This window comes from Carassius auratus, chromosome 13 (assembly GCF_003368295.1).
Source record: "Carassius auratus strain Wakin chromosome 13, ASM336829v1, whole genome shotgun sequence".
NCBI classification, from domain to species: Eukaryota; Metazoa; Chordata; class Actinopteri; order Cypriniformes; family Cyprinidae; genus Carassius; species Carassius auratus.
This window is the reverse complement of record NC_039255.1, coordinates 23,370,746-23,391,698: the sequence shown is the minus strand read 5'-3', so window position 1 is coordinate 23,391,698 and position 20,953 is coordinate 23,370,746. Positions and strand designations below refer to the sequence as shown.

Sequence of the window (20,953 nt, the reverse complement as noted above, 5' to 3'; positions counted from 1 at the left end):
TTCTCCTATGGCATTGCATAAGATCTCTCAATCAAACACTCCTACTTCAGATTGCAGGCCTGGTGCAGGATGTTGAGGTTCATGGCCTGCAACTATTCTGGAAATCCTGCTGTCTTCTGCCAGCTAAAAGCTTTGTGGAAAGAATTCACTTGAGTCAGCAGGGTAAACAAAATGTTTCGTACTTGCACAAAGGACATCATATCTCAAAGAAATTGATAATGAAATCATCTGACAATAGAGGTTATTTTGTGTTTGTCATTTCAGTCATTGTGCTCTTAGTGTTTGGTGACATGTAAAAGGAAAGTTAGAAAGTTGTGATGGAGCTGCAGTGCAGTAATCCTCCTTTCCATGTCCTTCGTTTTGATTCTGTCCCCAGTGGTGCTCAAAAGTGGATCAATCCCCGGTCCTTTCCTCGTTACTCTGTTCAGTCCATCTCAAAGCCACTGTCATGCCCAAGGCGATTTCTGAGTGATATTTAAAAAGGGAAATCACAGCTATTTCACTGATTCAAATATTTCAGGACCACTTGTTGGAGTTTGAGTTAGCCTGATGCATGCGTGAGTTGCATTACATTTGCTGACTAAATGTGTTTTTTCCTTGATGCTAGTAAAACATAAAATTAGAACTTCGTATGACTTGGCAAAAGAGGCCAGGCAATCATATATCTATTTTTTAGCCTATCTTCTCTTTGTATATTTTCTCTGTAATTGCTTGGTGGGAGATAAAGGCACAATAGCTATAAGCAAAAAGCTAAATACATTTAAATTAAGCAAGACACAAAATGCTGTATTTTTGCTTGGTGAATAGTTAAATATGAACCGTTAAATGTACGCATCTTTATTGATGTGGACCAAAATAACAATACATAATAATAAAAAACAAGCAAATTTCCAAATATACCTGCATATTATTTTGCTTAAACATTTTAAAATGTCAAAAATGCCACGTGGGGACTAGGATGCAAATTAAAAATTGAATCCTCATCAGTTAAAATTATTATTGCATAAAGTCTGTTGATGCTCTCTTTTTTTTAATTGTCTGAGATTTTATATTCACAGTTCCTTATTTATAAAACTGCCATTTAAAAGGGTTTTGAAGAAATGTTTTCTTTTCAGGCACATTTAATGCATCCATTAACATTAAAGACTTTTACATTATCCCCAAAAAAATCTGTATATAATAATTGTTTCTGAAGGATCATGCGACACTGAAGACTGAATTAATGATGCTGAAAACTTAGCTTTGCTGTTACAAATTACATTAAAATATAAAAGTTATTTTAGGTTGTAATATTTCACAAAATTATGCTTTTTACTAAATATTTCATCCAATTAAATAACTTGCCATTCCGGCAAGAGCATTGTGATTTATATTGTGAATGTTCAGTATATCGCTCGTCCCCAGTGCTTGGTCACCTGATTCCAGTCCAGCTATTATGGCCTGCTCAGAATTGCAGCAGTGTGTTGGCTTGGCAGAACGGTGTTATTTTCCAAAAGCTCATGCAGGGACACACCGATCACAACATGCAGACAGACAAATGAGGTTCACAATCAAGGTGAGAGGAAGGTGTTAATGAAACCGTGGTGGACCAGAGAGCCCAAAATAGGAGCTCTGTTTAAACTGTGTGTTGGTGTGAAATAGCACAGTAGGAGGTCTGGAAATCTTTCCTGGGGTTGGTTTGATTGACTGATTTGCCTGCCGCCCGTCTCCTGTCGGACAGGTGTCACTCAGGCTGTTCTGTTTGTGTCTCTCATTCCAGATGCCCCACCCCTGGATCGAGAAGAACTGTTTGTCCAGAAACTGCGGCAGTGCTGCGTGCTTTTCGACTTTGTGACTGATCCACTAAGTGATCTCAAGTTCAAGGAGGTGAAGCGAGCTGGCCTCAATGAAATGGTGGAGTACATCACACACAACCGTGATGTAGTCACAGAGTCCATCTACCCTGAAGCCGTCATCATGGTGAGGGGGCACACACACATCAACTCATCCCCATTGCTTCTCATACATGGTGCATTTCTGAATAAAGTACCGCATTTCAAAAATCACTTGGCAGTTTTCTCAAATGTAATAATCGTAATAAAAAAAAAAAAAAGGAAAATTGCCCCTTTAATTTAGTTTCCATGGCAACGTTAATCCTCTCCTACCATCTCGAGATCGTTCAGTTGTGAACTGAGTAGGTGATGCATCAGCTGCACTGCATCGTGTGAGTCACCTTTCACATAAATACCCAAGAACTCATTCGGAGTGACGAGGCATGGAGGATTCAGAGTTATTGTACATTAAAACTGTGTTTAAAAACCAATCATCTAAAAATAATTATTTCTGAACATTGTGATTCTTCATTTGACACCTGTGGAGAATCACAAGTAATTTGGTCTAGCGGAGTACTTGACGAGGTCCATTTGGTTTCTGTACTGCACACACATCTTTTGTGCAGTTGTAGGACTGTATACAGTACACGTGCATATCAAACATTAGCTTCCACTGCTGCTTTCTTTGTATTTCTCTCTTTTTGACACACATACACATTGGTTCGCTGATTCTCAGCTAGTCAGAAGTTAATGTGACGATACATGTGGCAAGTACACTGCCCTTCCTATCAGGACACATCTTCTGTGGCCAATTGACAGTAATGGCTTTTGCCTGACCGACACACAGGCGATTACTTACCAGACCCAGGATAAAATCTGTGTAAATGTACACCAGGGAATTATGGGTAATTAGCCATTATAAATCAAGACCTAGACACCTGCGTTTCCTTTCAGCCATTCATAATCAGAGAAGCGCTCCGCTTCGTCCCAAATAAGGCTCCGCAATATAACAAAAAATATATATAAATATTTGTTTACACTATAAGAAAAGTTTATTTATTTTTTACTAAATGCAAATAAAGCATTATATTTAACTATTTTCTTTTATATTCACCAATACAAAAATGCATTAATACAGAGCAATATGTACATACATTGAAATGTAGGGAAATGCTATTAACACAGCATTTAAGACACTTAACGGCTAAAAAAACATTTAAAAATGTGTTTAAAAACACATTTACCCCTCACGTCCCCCATACCGTTAGGTCCCCATTAGACTCATGTTCAGTGTGAGGTGCCCCTCCCTCTCCTGTCTGGAGGTCTGAGCGACTCTAGTCTGAGGATGTGTTCGAAACATTGCGTCATCTTGACAGAGAGAGCAGTGCCGCCCCTCTGCAGTAGTAACACTCCTGTCCTTCCTCTCAGCCATTTTGGTACACGAGTTATAAGCAGTGTCTTACCACTCCTCACTTCAGAGGGAGTTGATATTTGAGGTCGCACAGATTTTATGTCTTGGATTCATAATGAGAGTTAAAGTAGGATGACATTTCGGTGATGTTTTTTCTGTGGAGTTTGTTTTTTATATATGTGTGAGGTTTTTAGAGCTGAATTTTAGTGTGGTGTATTCTACTGCTCATGGCTCAGATTCAGCATTGGTCGGTTTTATTTCTGGTGTTGTTCATACAGATTGTAATACAGAGCTCATCAAAGAAATGCATCTGCCCTATATATATATATCACCATCCTATAAAGCAAAAGAGACATTTGATGGCCAAAGAAGTACATCTGACACATCTTTACATTAGACAGCCATTAGAAATTGTCCACGTGGAATATAAAAGCAAAAGCAACTGCACAAGTATCTCTTATGATGAGTTTGGTGGGCTTCAGAGAGGTTCGGGATTTGTAATGCTTATTAAAGACAAAGTTTTCAAAGCAAACATTTTTCAGTGTGAAAGTGAAGCAATTAAATAGTTTTCCAGTGTTTTCCAAATTTTTTGTTACAGTGTAGCAATAATAATAATTTTGAGTCAACTTTTAAATAATAGAAAACAAAAGCCTTTGTAATAAAGAGAAATTCACACAATAATACTACTAGTCCTAATATATATAATGATAAAGAGAGGTATTATGAGAACCCCTCTATGTGTTAGTTTTTACATTTTCTCTAAGGTCTCTAATGCCTATTGTTTAATGATATACCAAATATAAATATCATATTGGTTTAATACAGTACTTCTAGTATATTCCTAAAAATGGATAGTTTATCTTTTCTCATAATTACAGATGATGTGTATTTCTTTCCAGTTTTCTGTGAACTTGTTCAGGGCTCTGCCGCCCTCCTCCAACCCCACGGGAGCAGAGTTTGACCCCGAAGAGGACGAACCCACTCTAGAGGCAGCTTGGCCTCACCTGCAGGTGTGTGCAACACTCGTTTTCTTTCCTTTTTAAATGTCATCTATCCAACTCTTCAGTGAGTGTTGCTGGATGTCTTTGGCGTTGTCCTTTTCTTATGCCTGTTTATGTTGTTATATTAAGAGGATTTTGGGTTATGAGAATGCAAAACTATATTGCTCAGTTTTACTGCCTCCATTTGCAGAAGTTTAAAACTTTGAATTTGGCCAAATCCAATGGCAGCATCACATTTGTCCTTTGGTTCAGTCTGAGGGGGATATTTATATTAAATATTGAATATCAGTCAATACTGAAATATGTATTGTGGAGATAAAAAGATCAAATTCAAAGAGACTTTTCTGTATTTGTTGTTACCTTTAGCACTATGCTAAAGTCATAGTCAAAAAGAGTGCTATTTGTGTAGGTCACAGAGTTTCTGCCTTTATAGAGCATTGCAGTCAGTTCAGGTTCCCTGCCAGTGAGGTTGCAGTGAAGCATTCACTAGGTTTTGGAACAAAACGTCTGTCTCAAATGATTAAAAAGCCTATTTGTTCAGGAACTGGCAGCATTTATTGTTTTGGTGGCAAAGACCAGACAGATGCATTAATCATGTATTAGCATTGAGCTTTATAACTGTCTCTCCTCCTCACCCCCTCTTTCTCCTTTCCTCAGCTGGTGTATGAATTCTTCTTAAGATTCCTGGAGTCACCTGACTTTCAGCCCAACATTGCCAAAAAATACATCGACCAAAAGTTTGTAATGTCGGTGAGTGTACTTTCTTCTGACGAATAGATGAAACACAGTTTTACAGCTACACGCTCCCTCTGATGTGAGTATAAGAGAGGAAACTGTTACAAGCGTGTTGCAGTGCAGTGATCAGCACTGGCTTGTGTAGAATACTAAGTCAAGTGTAAGGAAAGGGTATAATCACCATGCCAGCATCACTTTTGTTTTGACTGATATTTAGAGACTAGGGGCCTGTACCATGAAGCTAGATTAGCTGGCTAGCCAGGTAAGTTTCAGGTTAGTTTGCACCAATCCTGGGTTTTAGGTACCATGTAAGTGGCTTAGCTTTTAGCAGCATTCATTGTCATAGTAACTTACACTTCACAGCTAACCTGCTTATGTTCTGGGTTAAAGATCTCAAACTGAAGTTGGACCAATCAGAGGTGAGAAGGGTTACACATGTCTGACACACAGTCACTCCAGTTTATTTTGCTCCAAAGTAAAGGTCACTAATGCAAAAAAAAAAAAAAATCAGTAATTTTATGATTTATATCAGGGCTTGAATTTCGGTGCGGGGATTGTGCATAATTTAAACCATTCCCGCAAGGTTAGCTTTTATAGCGCACAAATATATTTGCTTCATCTCAGAGCAAATGATTAAAAAATAAATTCACAGATGCGAGAAAAAATATGTCAAATTGTCTAGTCAAATTGTCTTTTATTTTCGAATTTAATTCCTCAATCAGCGCTGGACCGGCATTTTCTGTCTCAGCGCTGAGCTCATAGACAGTAAACGGCGGAGCCCTGGCTGCTGTAGACAGATCATGTTTCACGCTGTCAATGCAGCGGTCTGCGTTGCGCTGATCTTATTCACACTATCAAGTGTAGGTGCAGCATTCTAACATTTTGAGTCAAAATGAGCTGTTTGTGAAGAAATTATCCGCTTCCAAATTGTCGTTGTAATAACGAAACTGAAACATTAAAAAACATTTTGCTCTTTATGGTGTGCGAGTGATAGAGCGCGGCAGCAACGAACCAACTGATCAGCTTACAGCGTCACAACATTGAATGCTCGGCCGAACAGCTGATCATAGCTGTACAGGGCGCCTTTATTATTTTTAATCTCCATAAATATATCTATAAATATATCTAGTAATAAAGTTAACGCAAGGGCTAGAAATCAATTAATATTTTGCTGATCCTTCTTGTCATCATGGAGAGCGCAGTTGGTTGCATGGCAACGACAGACGCCACGAGAGTGCAAGCGCTTGTGGAAATGAGACTGCGGCGCGCGCGCCCGAGCTTTCCACTTGTTTGAGCATGTGACTGCGCGTTTCCCCTTGTTTTCTATTCATTATGCGCAGCATATTTCCCGTGCGCACAAACACGGCCACAGACAATGAATTGTTTGGTTAGCGTAGTAGTTTAAATATGGACCGTTGGCTGAAGCGAAAGACAAGTTCGGATGATGCAGATCACGATCCAAAGAAAAAAGTTTTCACTGAAATGGAGAAACTCATTCAGACAGCCATGGTCATACCAGTAGCGAGTGTGTCGTGTGAACGTGGATTCAGCACACAAAACAGGATCAAAAGTAAATTCAGAAATTCACTGAATAATACAAGTCTCACAAATCTAATGATCATTTCAGAGCTTGGACCTTCCCTTGAGCAGTTTGACTTCAACAGAGCCATCATCAAATGGAAAGAAGATGAGGAGACAGATGAGAAACTTAGAATAAGTCACATGAAAAAAAAGAAATGGAAAAAAATGACTGAAATAGAACTGAAATGTATGAAAGACATAAATACTTATAGTTTAAACTGAATTCTTAATATCAATTTACGATATCAATATCAAAAGAAAAAAAAAAGCAAAGAATTGAACTGAACTGAAACACATGAACTGAAATAGACATTAATATATAGCATAGGCCTAGTTTAAACAGAGGTCTTAATGTCAATTTGAAGAGCATGATGTATTTTGTATAAAGTTTTTTATTTTTTTTAACTGATTTGAGAACTGGAAATGCACAATTCATGCATACAAATCTGTAGATATTAATAAATTAACATGATTAAATTAGACCGATGCATCAAAAGTTATCCCCCCCCCATGTGACCCATGTAAGGGGGGAATTCCCCCCCAGTTTAAAAAACGAAATTCAGGCCCTGTATATAATTATTGTATTGTTATTCATATTATTCTTATTATTATCTTTTACACAAGCAATTTTAGTTTAAGTTATTATAAATCGTTTATTTTAAATAAATATTAATGTATGCAGATCATGTAATATAAATAAGCTGTATTATCACAAGATTGCACTATTTAAAAAATAATAATAATCGGACCTTACATGTCTCTATCACTATATATTTTCAAATGTATAAACCTAAGTTAACAAAGTTTATTTGCGCATCTTCTTCGTTAACAATGGCTCTGTGTAGTTACAGCTGCTCTATGTGAAATCACGCATCTGATGGAATTAACCGCTGCTTAGAGAACCGGCTTTACTGACGAGATGCGCATAAACGATCGGAGCACCCCTAACTGATAGAGCAAGATTATTTATTTTATTTGTCCTCCTTCATGTTTCATATGACGTTTAAATTTGTTATTCTTCAATCTCTTAACCTTAAGCAAAACCTTTAACCTTTTAGTTCTGAATCTCGCTGGGTCTCTCGCGAGAAGTAAATCAAACTTGCTTTGTGTTGCAAGGCTCATGATTGGCTGTTTTTATGACACATTTATGTGCACGCGCTCCACAAACTCGAAAGTTGATGAACAGCATCATGGTACCAACAAAGCTGGATTAAAGAGGTTTGGTTTTGTCAACTAATCCTGTAACTCTGAATTTGTTCAGCTACCATCATGGTACAGGCCCAGGATTCTGGGACTAGAGTTTTATTGGCCTAGAATCATTCCATGAGTGTTACATGGAGTCCAACTCACTAGGTTTGATTGCATGCAATTCGTTTTGGCATGAATCCAATCCAGTTTCAGATTCTGAAAGTTCTGTTTATATGAACCCTAAATATTTGATGTGTGATTCACGAATTTGTTTGCTTACTTTGTTTGGCTGCTTTTATAATGTCACCGGAGCCATCATGAGTTCAGTTATCTAAGTGCCTGTTTAAACCTGGATAGTTAATGTGATTTCACTGATTGGATAGGTATCTGATGTGCTATAATGGTTCCAATGACATGTGTATGCAAAACGAATATAAATCTGATTTTTAATTTGTGCACTAAATGCAAATGTATCATTCACATCAATGAAAGCAAAAGGAATTGTATTTGATTTGATCATCAGCTAAGATCAGGATCAAAAACCACAATAGGAGAGAGCAAATACAGTGTCCTCTGAAAAAGAAAACATTTTGGAGAGGATTTATTTCTGGTCTTTTCATGATCGGATAAAATAGTGTGACGTGACCAAGTGTAAGCAGGCCCAGACATTCAGAAGAGCTTCTTAGTAAATATTTAGTCTCATCCACTGATCAGTTCATGAGACGCCAATAAACATGCACACATTCTTATGACGTAAAACTTAGTGTAAAAATAACAATCAAGGCATTGCTTATGTGATAGGGATGGGCGATATGGCCTAAAAAAATAATCACGATAATTTCGTGCGATAACGATACAAATGACGATAAATTATTTTTTTCTCCAGCTGTGCGAAAACACACTCACAATCTTCTTACAGACTCCCACAGCTCTGTCAATCCTGGTATCCCTCATGCTTCTCTGCAAAACAACAACAAAACTATTTGTTTATTTTTAAGTATTTATTTGTTCCTTTTGAATAAAATAAATGAAATAAAAAACTAAAAAAGTTAAAAGAAAAAATTAAAGTTCACTTAAAATTAAAATAGATTAAACAAAAAAAAAACATTTTAATGTTCAATTTATTTATAAAGCACATACTAATACACCAAAAGTTGACCACAGTGCTTCACAAAAGATAAAATAACACAATCAAGACATTTAAAATCAGGACCTTGCCACAGACAACGTCATACTCCTAAGCGACACTATTAATGTCCTATCATACCATTAACACAGCACTAAATGAGCAAAAGCCAGAGTGAAAAAGTAAGCTTTCAAATGTTGTTTATACTCTATGAGAGGAACCTTCCCTGATATAATGAGGTAAACTATTCCACAGCCAATATTAAATGCACATAATATAAACATTAGCTAATGTAATGAATTACTGTTCAAAATACTGCATAGTCACATTATTAATGCAGAAACAAATTTATATATACAGTCAATATTAAGCTCATGTTTACTCAGTGTGCATGCATTAAATTTACTGACACTGACACAAGAAAGAGTAAACTTACCAATAGCAATGTGTAGACAATTGCCAAAGCAAGACAGTCTTGTCCACATGTTTAGAGTGGCTGCTTTTACTATATTGGCCCCGCTGTCCGTTGTCAGGCACACTTGTTTCTCCTCATGTAAATTCCATTCTTGAAGAAACTGCTTCAAGCCACTCGCTTGCGATGTTTTCACCCGTGTGGTCACCTGAGAAAAACTTGTATGGATGCAACAGCTGTTCAAACTCCAGTCACTCGTTATGTAGTCGACCGTAATGCTAATGTCAGCTCAGTCATTCTGCTACTCCACATGTCTGCAGATGAAACATAAAAATCCGCCGTTGACAGTGATGTTTGTACCCTATCGCTGCACTCTTCATACATCGCTGGCAGAGCTGTTTTGGAAAAGTACTTCCTTGAGGGTATGTTGTTTCTTGGGTCCAGTTTATGCATCCTTCGCTTAAATCCTTCTTTTTCGACCGTTTGGAATGACAACATATCTTTTGTCAAACAAAACGCGACTGCTTCCGTCAGTTCTTTCCATCGTTTAGTTTACGATCGGTTTTCCTTTTTTGTATATTACGGTAGTTTGCTCCTCATCTGATGTAACCAAACCAGTTCCAAATTGTGGAGGTAGCTCCTCGCCTTCCACCATTTTTGTTTTCACTCCGTCCGCACGTGTGACGGAGTGACGCGTCCGGACACACGCGTCACTCCTGACTTATGCAAAAAAATAAGGCACGCGTGCGCTGCGTGCACAAAACTATGTCATCAACTAGACTTATCGTTATTATCGTGAGGAGACAAATTTTTATCGTGAGGAGAATTTTCAACGGTATATCGCAAACGATAAGATATCGCCCATCCCTATTATGTGAGAGGTATTTTTCAAACCGAATCCAAAGTGCTTAATGTTTTCTGATTATTTCAGATCAACACCACCCCTTTTAGTCCAAACTAAATTTTATTTAGCTCGAGCTCAGTCAGATCGATTGAGATGTTTAACACAAGGCTTTCAGTCAAATTGAGCATCAATCTGATTAGTAACAAATTATTAAATTTTAAAATTAAATTATTTGAATGCATGTAAACATAGCTACTGGAATTGGGTCTCAGAGCACATTTCATGATTATGCTAATGACTTATGGTCATCTTATTTCTTTTCAGCTTCTGGAGCTTTTCGACAGTGAAGACCCTCGAGAGCGGGACTTCCTGAAAACCATCCTGCACAGGATCTATGGAAAGTTCCTGGGACTGAGAGCCTACATCCGTCGGCAGATCAACAATATTTTTTACAGGCAAGCTGTCTGTCAAACTAATCCATCTCCGCATTCGGTTCAGATTGTGCTAAAATGTTCTCATTCATAAACTTTGTAATGGTAAACAGAAACTGTGAGCTCTTAGAAGCAAGTCTGTCTTTGAATCAGCCGAGTTTGGCGTTCGTGAGAAAAGGTGAGGCCAAGCTCTTCCAGAATTCATCCACTGAGTCAGTATGCTTGATCTCGCACTGTAGGTTTATATACGAGACGGAGCATCACAATGGGATTGCGGAGCTCTTGGAAATCTTAGGAAGGTGAGTGTGACCACTATCAGTGCTACCATGACAAGCCTGAGAGGAGGTCTTTCTTATTTCTGAACTGAAAGAAGCTGTCTGTCACATGACCGGTCTCATGTTCTTCCCACAGCATAATCAATGGCTTTGCCCTGCCACTGAAAGAGGAGCACAAAATGTTCCTCATCAGAGTGCTACTGCCTTTACACAAAGTCAAGTCTCTCAGCGTCTATCACCCACAGGTACGCTTAAGGAGAACACTCTTTTTTTTTTGAGGACTTTTATGAAGAATTGTTTGTTTTTTTTATATAGGGGTGGATGATTATGAGCAAAATGCTTTGCTGTGAAAGTCTCCGTATTCTCAAAACGTTCAATAACTGCATTAAACCACAGTTAGCGCTAAAACTGATTGGCTGAGTGATGTTCAAGAGAGCTGATCATTTAGTTCAACGCCACTGGGATGTTTCGCTGTTCTTATTAAACCTCAGCTTGTCTGTTCAGCCTCTTTTGGGGATGTTTTTGCTGACGAAAAATATACAAATTCACAATTGTGAGAATATTAGTATGGCTCTGATTACCTGCAGCTGAGGAGCACTTTTGCTTATGTGATTAAAAGTAAAAAAAATTATTTGCTTGCATTTGAAAAAAATATATATCACACCCAAATTATTAAGCTTCTTTTATTTTTAAGATGAACATTATAACTGTTACTCTACAGCATATTAGAGATAATTTTGGCTCATCAGGAATAATTTTTCCAGATTTGATTTGAGGTAATATGTTCAGTCATTTCTCTCTCTCTTTTTTTTTTTTTTTTTTTTTTTTTTTTAAAACCCCTTCCTCTGTATCCATAGTCTATACTTCATAATTAAGTTTTATAGGTTATTATTTTACACAATGTATTAATAGAATGAAGAACAGCGGTGGCTCCGTGTTAATCATCCTATTGTGTTTTTTGTAATGTCTATTTGAAAAATAAAAAAGTATTTTCCTGTGCTTTCAGCTGGCTTACTGTGTGGTGCAGTTTTTGGAAAAGGACAGCAGCCTCACCGAACCCGTAAGATTTACAGCCTTGGCACAGCTGCACTTTTGCCGTTTCCTTCAATAATAATAACTTTTTCTTTCTAGTTTTTCTGTTTGAATTCTCTTTTCATGTTGAACTTGAGCATGGCTAGTGCACAGCTTTCTCACAGCCGTTTGCCTCCTCCTGTGTTCATCTGCATCAGGTGATTATGGGCCTGCTAAAGTTCTGGCCCAAGACTCACAGTCCCAAGGAGGTGATGTTTCTGAATGAGCTGGAGGAAATCTTGGATGTCATTGAGCCCTCAGAATTCGTTAAAGTCATGGAGCCCCTGTTTAGACAGCTGGCCAAGTGTGTATCAAGTCCACACTTCCAGGTACTACAGCAGTATAGTACTTTTCAAACTCCTTGAACATTGAGAGACTTGTCATCTTACCAGGGTAACGGCGGTCTGTAATGACCATGTGTGTTCTAGGTTGCTGAAAGAGCATTGTATTACTGGAACAATGAGTACATCATGAGCCTGATCAGTGATAACGCTGCCAAGATCCTCCCCATCATGTTTCCCGCTCTCTACAAGAACTCCAAGAGCCACTGGAACAAGTACAGCCACACTTGTTAATCAGTTAATTGTTACATAAAGTAACTTGTCACATCCTGGTTTTCCATTCTGTTCAAATGTCTGGACTAATAGAGCTGTGTTTCCTCCTGCAGGACAATCCATGGGCTCATCTACAACGCTCTGAAGCTCTTTATGGAGATGAACCAGAAGCTGTTTGATGACTGCACTCAGCAGTACAAGGCTGAGAAGCAGAAGTAAGTGAATGATGGGAGAAAGCGAAAATATGGGGGCGATTTGAAGACATGGCATATCTTAAACTCTGTTTTCCTGTTCTTCATTAGAGAGAAGTACAAACTTAAGGAGCGGGACGAAATGTGGCATAAAATAGAGGCGCTAGCAAAACAAAATCCACAGGTAAACACTAGCAATCAAAAGTTCAATTTATCATTTTTTTTTTTATTCATTTAATGCAGCGCAAACAAATGCAGCCTTAGTGAGCATAAGAGATTTTTTGAATAACAGGTGTGTACATGTGAAGACGATCAAATAGGACATACTGTCAGTGGAGTCTTATATTTTTAGATGTATTTTAAATGAGAATTAATCATTTTAAGAGTAATTTTATCAGGTGCTTGGGTATTTCTAGTTGTATAGTAATAGGAATAGCTTACCTCTATTCCCAAAGCTTTGTGTGTAACTGAAACAGCCTGAGTCCCTTAATTACTGATAAGTATAAGGGGAAGCTTGTTTTCTGCCTCTCAAACTACTCCTGACGAGTGTAATTACCACAGCTCCTGTCTCTAGAGTCACCAGTGTGCTCTGAGGGCAAACACAAAAAGTTTAATCTAATGATGAGGGATCCTGTGAATGGGTTTGTCAACTGGTGCGTTTTGGGTTTTCACAGAGTACAAAGATTGAGCTGCGGCCCGGTCTGGCTCAAGAGGAGGTGAGTCATTCATTTCTGTAAATGTAACAGTTGTCATGCATTCATCTTACTCTTTGAGCTAGTAATTCAATAGCACAGTTTTTGCTGGAAATTTGAATAACAGTTATGCCTATTTTTTGGCATAAGTCAGTAAATGGAATGCTTTGAAATCTGATATATATATTTTTTTTTTGTCACAATTTTTTTTAATATTTGTGACATTATGGGTGCAAACAAAAAGATTATTCATCATAAATTTTAAATCTGGCATCAACATTATGTAATACTTAAGTCAAAGACAGAAGTCTCAAAACGGTAAACTTAAGTTCACACTCTAATTTCTTTTTGGATGTGCCACATTCAAGGCCTTGATAAAATAGATAATATACACACGACGCTGTTTGACTGCACATGATTTGAATTATGTATTATTGCAAGTTGCTGTAAACAAAAAATTGTGACAGATGTACAGGTGCTGGTCATATAATTAGAATATCATCAAAGTTAATTTCACTAATTCCATTCAAAAAGTGAAACTTGTATATTATATTCATTACTTACACACAGATTGATATATTTCAAATGTTTATTTCTATTAATTTTGATTATAACTGACAACTAAGGAAAATCCTAAATTCAGTATCTCAGAAAATTCGAATATTGTGAAAAGGTTCAATATTGAAGACACCTGGTGCCACCCTCTAATCATCTGATTAACTCAAAACACCTGCAAAGTTCTTTAAATGGTCTCTCAGTCTAGTTCTGTAGGCTACACACTCATGGGGAAGACTGCTGACTTGACTGTTGTCCATAAGACAACCACTGGCACCTTGCACAAGGAGGGCAAGACACAAAAGGTCATTGCAAAAGAGGCTGGCTGTTCACAGAGCTCTGTTCCCAACCACATTAATAGAGAGGCGAAGGGAAGGAAAAGATGTGCTAGAAAAAAAGTGTACAAGCAATAAGGATAACCGCACCCTGGAGAGGATTGTGAAACAAAACCCATTCAGAAATGTGGGGGAGATTCATAAAGAGTGGACTGCAACTGGAGTCAGTGCTTCAAGAACCACTACACACAGACGTATGCAAGACATGGGTTTCAGCTGTCGCACTCCTTGTGTCAAGCCACTCTTGAACAACAGACAACGTCAGAAAGGCACACAATCCACGTTGCTTGAGGTCCAGTGTAAAGTTTCCACAGTCAGTGATGGTTTGTGGTGTCATGTCATCTGCTAGTGTTGGTCCACTGTGTTTTCTGAGGTCCAAGGTCAATGCAGCCGTATACCAGGAAGTTTTAGAGCAATTCATGCTTCCTGCTGCTGACCAACTCAGCTATGGAGATGCAGATTTCATTTTCCAACAGGACTTGGCCCCTGCACACAGTGCCAAAGCTACCAGTACCTGGTTTAAGGACCATGGTATCCCTGTTCTTAATTGGCCAGCAAACTCGCCTGACCTTAACCCCATAGAAAATCTTTGGGGTATTGTGAAGAGAAAGATGCAGTATGCCAGACCCAAGAATGCAGAAGAGCTGAAGGCCACAATCAGAGCAACCTGGGCTCTCATAACACCTGAGCAGTGCCACAGACTGATCCACTCCATGCCACACTGCATTGCTGCAGTAATTCAGGAAAACAGAGCCCCAACTAAGTATTGAGTGCTGTACATGCTCATACTTTTCATTTATATACTTTTCAGTTGGCCAAGATTTCTAAAAATCTTTTTTTGTATTGGTCAGATTTTCTGAGATATTGAATTTGGGATTTTCCTTAGTTGTCAGTTATAATCATCAAAATTAAAAGAAATAAACATTTGAAATATATCAGTCTGTGTTTAATGAATGAATATAATAAACAAGTTTCACTTTTTGAATGGAATTAGTGAAATAAATCAACTTTTTGATAATATTCTAATTATATGACCAGCACCTGTATGTTCAGGCATGAACAAAAGATGTGTGTGTGTGTGTGCAGTATATGATGTTTAATGAAGGAGGGATGCCCCTGTACTCAATGGAGACGGAGACCCCTACAGCCGAGGACATCCAGCTGCTGAAGAAGACTGTGGAATCAGAAGCCTCACAGGTACAGACACTTCACAGGATCTTCACAGACACAAAAGATGTCCATCAGCATGCAAGTTTGTTGTAGAGCATAGGTGCCAAGCTCATTTCTTAAAATTTAGTGTTGTCTATGTAGTGCTTTTTTACATGATTTTCTGGTTCTAAGAAGGTAAAAGTGTAACTTGCTGCTTTAACAACTAACACAGAGTAAAAACAGAACCTAGTCAACAAAATCCTTTGGACTGGATAACTTCTGAAGTTGAAACCAAAAATCTGTGTTAATGTTTGGCCGAAATGAAAGAAACTACAGTTTATGAAATTACATTATATAATATGTATGTGTCTTTTTGTGTAAAAACTGATATATACTTTGCCTTTAGTGAAGCTGTAAGGAGCACTGTCTCAGTAATATAACCGTTTTCTTTACAGGGGTTAAAAGATATCAAGAAGGAAAAGGTTTTGACGAGGCGAAAGTCTGAGCTGCCACAGGACGTGTATACTATTAAAGCCCTGGAATCTCACAAGCGAGCGGAAGAGTATCTGACGGCCAACCAGGAAGCCCTCTGACCGGGGAACACCGCCACCCTCCACCGCGCCTAAACTGTCCCTCTCGTCTTGGTCCAAAATTGTGGCGTGCTGTAACCCACCTCTCTGTTCCCCCGCCTCTGTCCATACACTCTTCCTCCCTGGCTGTTGGAGAGCCCCGTCTGTGTACGATCTAGCCCCGCAGAGCAGTGGAGCGCTCCCATGAACTCTGTCCCTCGTCCTGTGCGTGCACAAACACTTTCCAAAGTCTTCACAAATCCATAGCTGCTACAGAAGCTGTTAGAAAGCAGTGTGGGTTACAAATAATGAAAGTATGCTTGTGTTTTTCTCGTCCACACCGCTTTATTTTGTCCACTTTGTGCTGTCTCCATTTGTCCGCATGTTCCCTATCCTGTTTTCACCACTGCTTGAGAGCCCTTCCTGTACTCCAGTCACTGCCTCTGTAAATCTGTTTGCAATGAAGGGGCCACACTTAACTAAATGAATCATGTTACTCGAGATTAATGAAGACCTCGGTGGGGATGTTGACCCTATGTTGGATTTTCATTCAATACACTATATGGAGAAAGCAGCTTTATGAATTAGACATGCAAATCGGAGATTTGAACCCACAAGGGATTGCAAATCTATGTCAGATGCTTCTCTAGATGTACACCTGAGAGGGTATAAAACAATTCTTTCTCCATAGTGGCCCGGTGCTATAAATGCTTCAGTTAGTCATCAGAAGAAGTCGTCATTTTTGAGGTCAAGGCCACATGTTAAGAGGCAGAGGCTGAATAGTTCCACCTTATAAGTTTTGCTGTTTTCCCAGTGATTGTGTTCATGATCGTCAAAGGAAAGAAAAACAAATGTAAGGGAGATTTGTGGAAGCAATCATCTCTAAACACCACCAGCAGAGCGCTTGATGACAATGCTGTAAAAGTTAGTATACAGTCCGTTTACAGTAGCGGAGAAGACAAGAATGTGCTCTAAACGCATGCACCAATGGCCTATTGGTCCACACTCCACTTATTTTGTATGCATCCGTGTTTTATTTTCGTTTTAAGACTGATACCAATCAAATCGAAACGTCCCTTTTTTCACTGCCTAGCTTTTGCAAGGTGTCTCGTTTGTGCTCCGTAGGTTTAAAAACTAGAAAAGAACAAAAAACAAACTCCCTTTTGAGCCTTTAAAAAAAAAATCAGTTATTACTGTCCTGTCCATGATTGTATGTCTTTTTTTGTTGCTGTTTTTTCTTTCTTTTTCACTTTAAAGCGCCGAAGCAATATTTTTTTCAGGAATTAGAACAGTGTGGAAACCATGCACTGGACTAGTGTACGATCAAGCGCTATACAATCCTCCTGATAGGACTATATATACTTAAAGAGAAAAGATACTCGCTTGTCCAGGCTTAATATATGGATAACTGACAGCCTGATGTTGCTGTTGCAAATACTGGTGTACTGTATATTGTCATGTATATTGCTTATGATTGTGCCCTTGCCCACCTCATGCCCTTCAGTATTCCCTTTTTATGCTCCGAGTTCATCTTTTCTTTCTTTTTTTTTTGCTTGTATGACTCCATTCTGATGCATAATGTCCCCTCTCTGTTGTAAAGGTCAGTCTCGTGAAGTGTCACTTTGATCATTTCAACAGTGAGGGAACATTTACTCCTCGTAAAGCCTGCTGGACAACCCAACGTCTTACTGCTATCCGATGCGCAGCTCTAAGGTCCCGCTGTAGTTCGTCCCGACATCCACTTGCTGCTACACTTCCTCCATCGCTTCAGTCATGTGCATATGTTTCACCTCGTGCGATTTACAGCAGTGCAGAGGTGATGTGTTTGAAGTGTTGACGTCACCTCGGCCTGTCAGCATACAGGAATGACTTGTCCGTGCAATCAAGAGCATGATTTGCCAACCTAGCTGCCTCTACATGAACCAAAACATTCCAGAAACAATCCAAGGCAACTTCACTCTTGAACACAGCATGCTTCCATTCTCAGCGCAGCTCGACAGGCGGATGGGGCCGTGTTCAGCTTGTCTGGCAGCAAACCGAGGGAAATGAAGAACGTATGGGTCTCTCCACACTCTCCCAGCCCTCCCTTCCCAAGTCTGACACTAATCTTAAGCTGCTTTCCAGGTCATATGTACATACGTTGTACTTTAATTAGGTTGCGCATTACATAGTATGAAAGTCATATTTTGTACAGATGTTCATGTATGTACAGAACGAAAAATAAAGAAACAAAAGACGCGACAGCCATTTGTGTTGCTCGAGCCGTGTGAGATACATAAAGGATCAGTCACTCATTGCACAGATATCAACAGTCAGATTCATTTAGATGTGATTATGACTGAGATGCACTATATATGCTGACATACAAGTCTTGCAAAATTCTCCACTTTACAAACCTCAAGAAAACCCTGCATAATTTATACAGATGGGTTGAGAAACATCTGGGGTGTTTTCAGGACAGTTTTCACCTTCTGTTTAACGGCATCAACTGGACACTTGCAGTGTATCAGCTTAAAGCAATTAAAAGGCTTTTCAGTCCACAGTTTGTATAAACCACAGCGAAGGTGATAAATATGCTATTTGATTAGTTTGAGAGGAGCACATCTGTTTCACTTGCGTTCCAGTCTCGGGCGTGCAGAGCTGTGTGTGGACTGAAGCGTCTGCTGGACCATGTCCTTCCACTGGTCATCTGAGATCTCCTGGGCCCACGCAGGGATTACTAGAGTCGGCAGATTTACAGCCGCCATGGTCCGTTTCACCAGCTCAACTTGATCTGTGATGACAAGAGAGAAAACAAGATATACTGATACCTAAAATATATATATATTGCTAACATTTTATAATGCTAATATCAATCAATATATTAGTGCTTTTATTTTAAATTGGTATGAGATCATGGATATTTTATTGTGCATACTCCTTGTATTTAGTTTTTGTTAGCAACCGATTCTTTTAAGTCTTTAAAAACACTAATATTTTAAAAACGCTATATATAATCTATGGTAGAGGGAAAAAATACAGTATAATGTGAAGCCTAATTTAAGCTTTTAAAAGGATTGATTTTAGTGTTTTATTTACTGTACATTAAAAGGCCATAACTTGAAAAGAATCTGTATTTAACGTTTTTAAAGTTAAAAACTACATTTTGACTTAATTCCAAATGTAAATTTTCTGTCTGAAATATCACTAATGTCACAAAACATTTTTGTACAATAATTTCATCTATAAATTCTAAAATTCAAATTGTGCAATAAAAATACAATGTTACAAACTAATATTACTGTTAAGTTCAACAATTTTGTGTAGTTTTTTTGTGTATTCCACCTGTTAATCCCAATTGTGCTAAATGTTTTAAATAGTAGTAGTATTACTATTAAGTTAAATTCAACAATTTTGTTAGTTTGTTTTATTAGTTTGCTTTTATTACGTTGTATTCGTTATAACGGGCATTTAAAAAGAGGTCAAGTCAAATTTTCTACAAATCATTTTCTACAACACATTGATATTACGGATATTACAGATAATCTTATTAAAGGGATAGTTCACCCAAAAATGAAAATTTGATGTTCATCTGTTGACCCCCAGGGCATCCAAGATATAGGTGACTTTGTTTCTTCAGTATGACACAAACCAAGATTTTTTACACAAACCGTTGCAGTCTATCACTTATAATTTAAGAGGACACAGCCTTCTTCTTCTTGCATTACAGTGAATCGCAGACTTATAAGTGCATCACCTCCACCTATCTCTCAAGTGGACCATTGACACTCCTAATTGAGATTGTAGATAAAGAGTCAATGGTCCAAAAGCTGCAGGGTTTAACTTAGTTTTGTGTGGTGTTTGTTTTTGTGTGTGTAATGTATTAGCAGTGTTTCCCATTCACATCCATTATATGACTGACAGACTGCAACAGTTTGAGTTAAAAATCTTTGTTTGTGTTCTACTGAAGAAACAAAGTCACCACAATCTTGGATGCCCTGGGGGTAAGCACATAAACATTACATTTTCAGGTGAACTATCCATTTCATGTTTACAATATCTTAAACTCTTCATGCATTAGTCACATTAAGCAGATTAAAGTTGGATGATAATATGGTGTACATTATGCAATGACACGTAGGTTTTTTTTTTTTGTCAAACTGACAAGGAACTAATGCAACAAACGTGAAGTCTGTTGTCTTCATCACCTTCATCCATGGGAATGGACGCGTAACTTCTCCAAGCAGCGGCTCCTTCAGGATCCTCCTCTTCATCACTGTCAGGAGGAGGAGGCTGGGGCAGGAACAGACCCATGGCCTGCAAAATGATCAGAAAGATGACAACAATCAGTGGGAAGTGTACACCAGCTACCCAGAGAGGAGGAGGGAGCCTGCACCCCCGGTGCTGTACCTCTATTCGCCCCTGGACCTCCTGCAGCTGCTCTGCGGGGGAGCCTTCATCCACGGGCTCTGTGTGTGAGCCGCTCGTCCCCTCTGGCTCTTGATTCAGAGGCTGATAGTAATATCCAGCGCCTCCGTCCTCGTCCTCGTCCTCCTCCATGTCCTCTCCGCTCCACTCCCCCGGCACAGCGGTGTCTAGAGGCCGGTCTTCCGCCTCATCCTCCTCGGAGCTCGGGGAGATTCTCTCTGGACCCATCCCTCGGGGCCTCGCCACTTCCATTCAACAGCTGCTGACAGACACAGCGCACGAGACGCATTCATCTCGGCAGAGCTGCTAAAACACTGCTTACACACATGCACTTATAATCCCAGGAGACGACTGTTTAACACACCGAGCACCCTGCCGTGCACGAGCTCAGACGGTTTCTCCTACCTGTATCTTGTGTCGAGCGCTTTGATCCAAGTGTTTTTGTTCAGGAGAGCTGTTCTTCTTCTGTGGTTTTTAACGGCAGCTTGCATCGTAGAAGTTGCATTACTGCCATCATCTGGAATTACTCTGCTGAAATACAATCATGATTGAGAAATGAACAAATGAATGTTCCTCAAACGCCTGATGATTGTATCTGATATTCAAGTTTTAATA

General features: G+C 38.9%; 2 protein-coding genes across 3 annotated transcripts in view; one reads left to right on the top strand and one right to left on the bottom strand.

The window, feature by feature from the left end:
* LOC113113055 (serine/threonine-protein phosphatase 2A 56 kDa regulatory subunit delta isoform) overlaps positions 1-18,169 on the top strand; it is a 31,197-nt gene extending 13,028 nt beyond the window's left edge. The window contains exons 4-17 of the mRNA XM_026279198.1: positions 1,760-1,959; positions 4,122-4,232; positions 4,881-4,973; positions 10,434-10,564; positions 10,780-10,839; positions 10,952-11,060; positions 11,822-11,875; positions 12,045-12,215; positions 12,315-12,442; positions 12,554-12,655; positions 12,743-12,815; positions 13,306-13,347; positions 15,300-15,410; positions 15,818-18,169. Coding sequence (XP_026134983.1) covers positions 1,760-1,959; positions 4,122-4,232; positions 4,881-4,973; positions 10,434-10,564; positions 10,780-10,839; positions 10,952-11,060; positions 11,822-11,875; positions 12,045-12,215; positions 12,315-12,442; positions 12,554-12,655; positions 12,743-12,815; positions 13,306-13,347; positions 15,300-15,410; positions 15,818-15,955 — 1,523 coding nt within the window. The 3' untranslated portion in view covers positions 15,956-18,169. The remainder of the gene's footprint in view (positions 1-1,759; positions 1,960-4,121; positions 4,233-4,880; positions 4,974-10,433; positions 10,565-10,779; positions 10,840-10,951; positions 11,061-11,821; positions 11,876-12,044; positions 12,216-12,314; positions 12,443-12,553; positions 12,656-12,742; positions 12,816-13,305; positions 13,348-15,299; positions 15,411-15,817) is intronic.
* Positions 18,059-20,887, bottom strand: LOC113113056 (male-enhanced antigen 1-like). 2 transcript variants are annotated; one of them, XM_026279201.1, is made up of 4 exons: positions 20,744-20,828; positions 20,321-20,600; positions 20,119-20,227; positions 18,059-18,704 (listed from the first exon to the last, which is right to left on the bottom strand). In XM_026279201.1, the coding sequence occupies exons 2-4, from the start codon at positions 20,588-20,590 to the stop codon at positions 18,541-18,543; spliced, it is 543 nt and encodes a 180-aa protein (XP_026134986.1). In that variant the 5' UTR covers positions 20,591-20,600; positions 20,744-20,828; the 3' UTR covers positions 18,059-18,540. The 2 variants fall into 2 exon arrangements, with proteins under 2 accessions (XP_026134986.1, XP_026134985.1); XM_026279200.1 differs by having other exon boundaries at positions 18,083-18,704; positions 20,321-20,597; positions 20,744-20,887.
* Between the last annotated feature and the right edge of the window lie 66 nt (positions 20,888-20,953).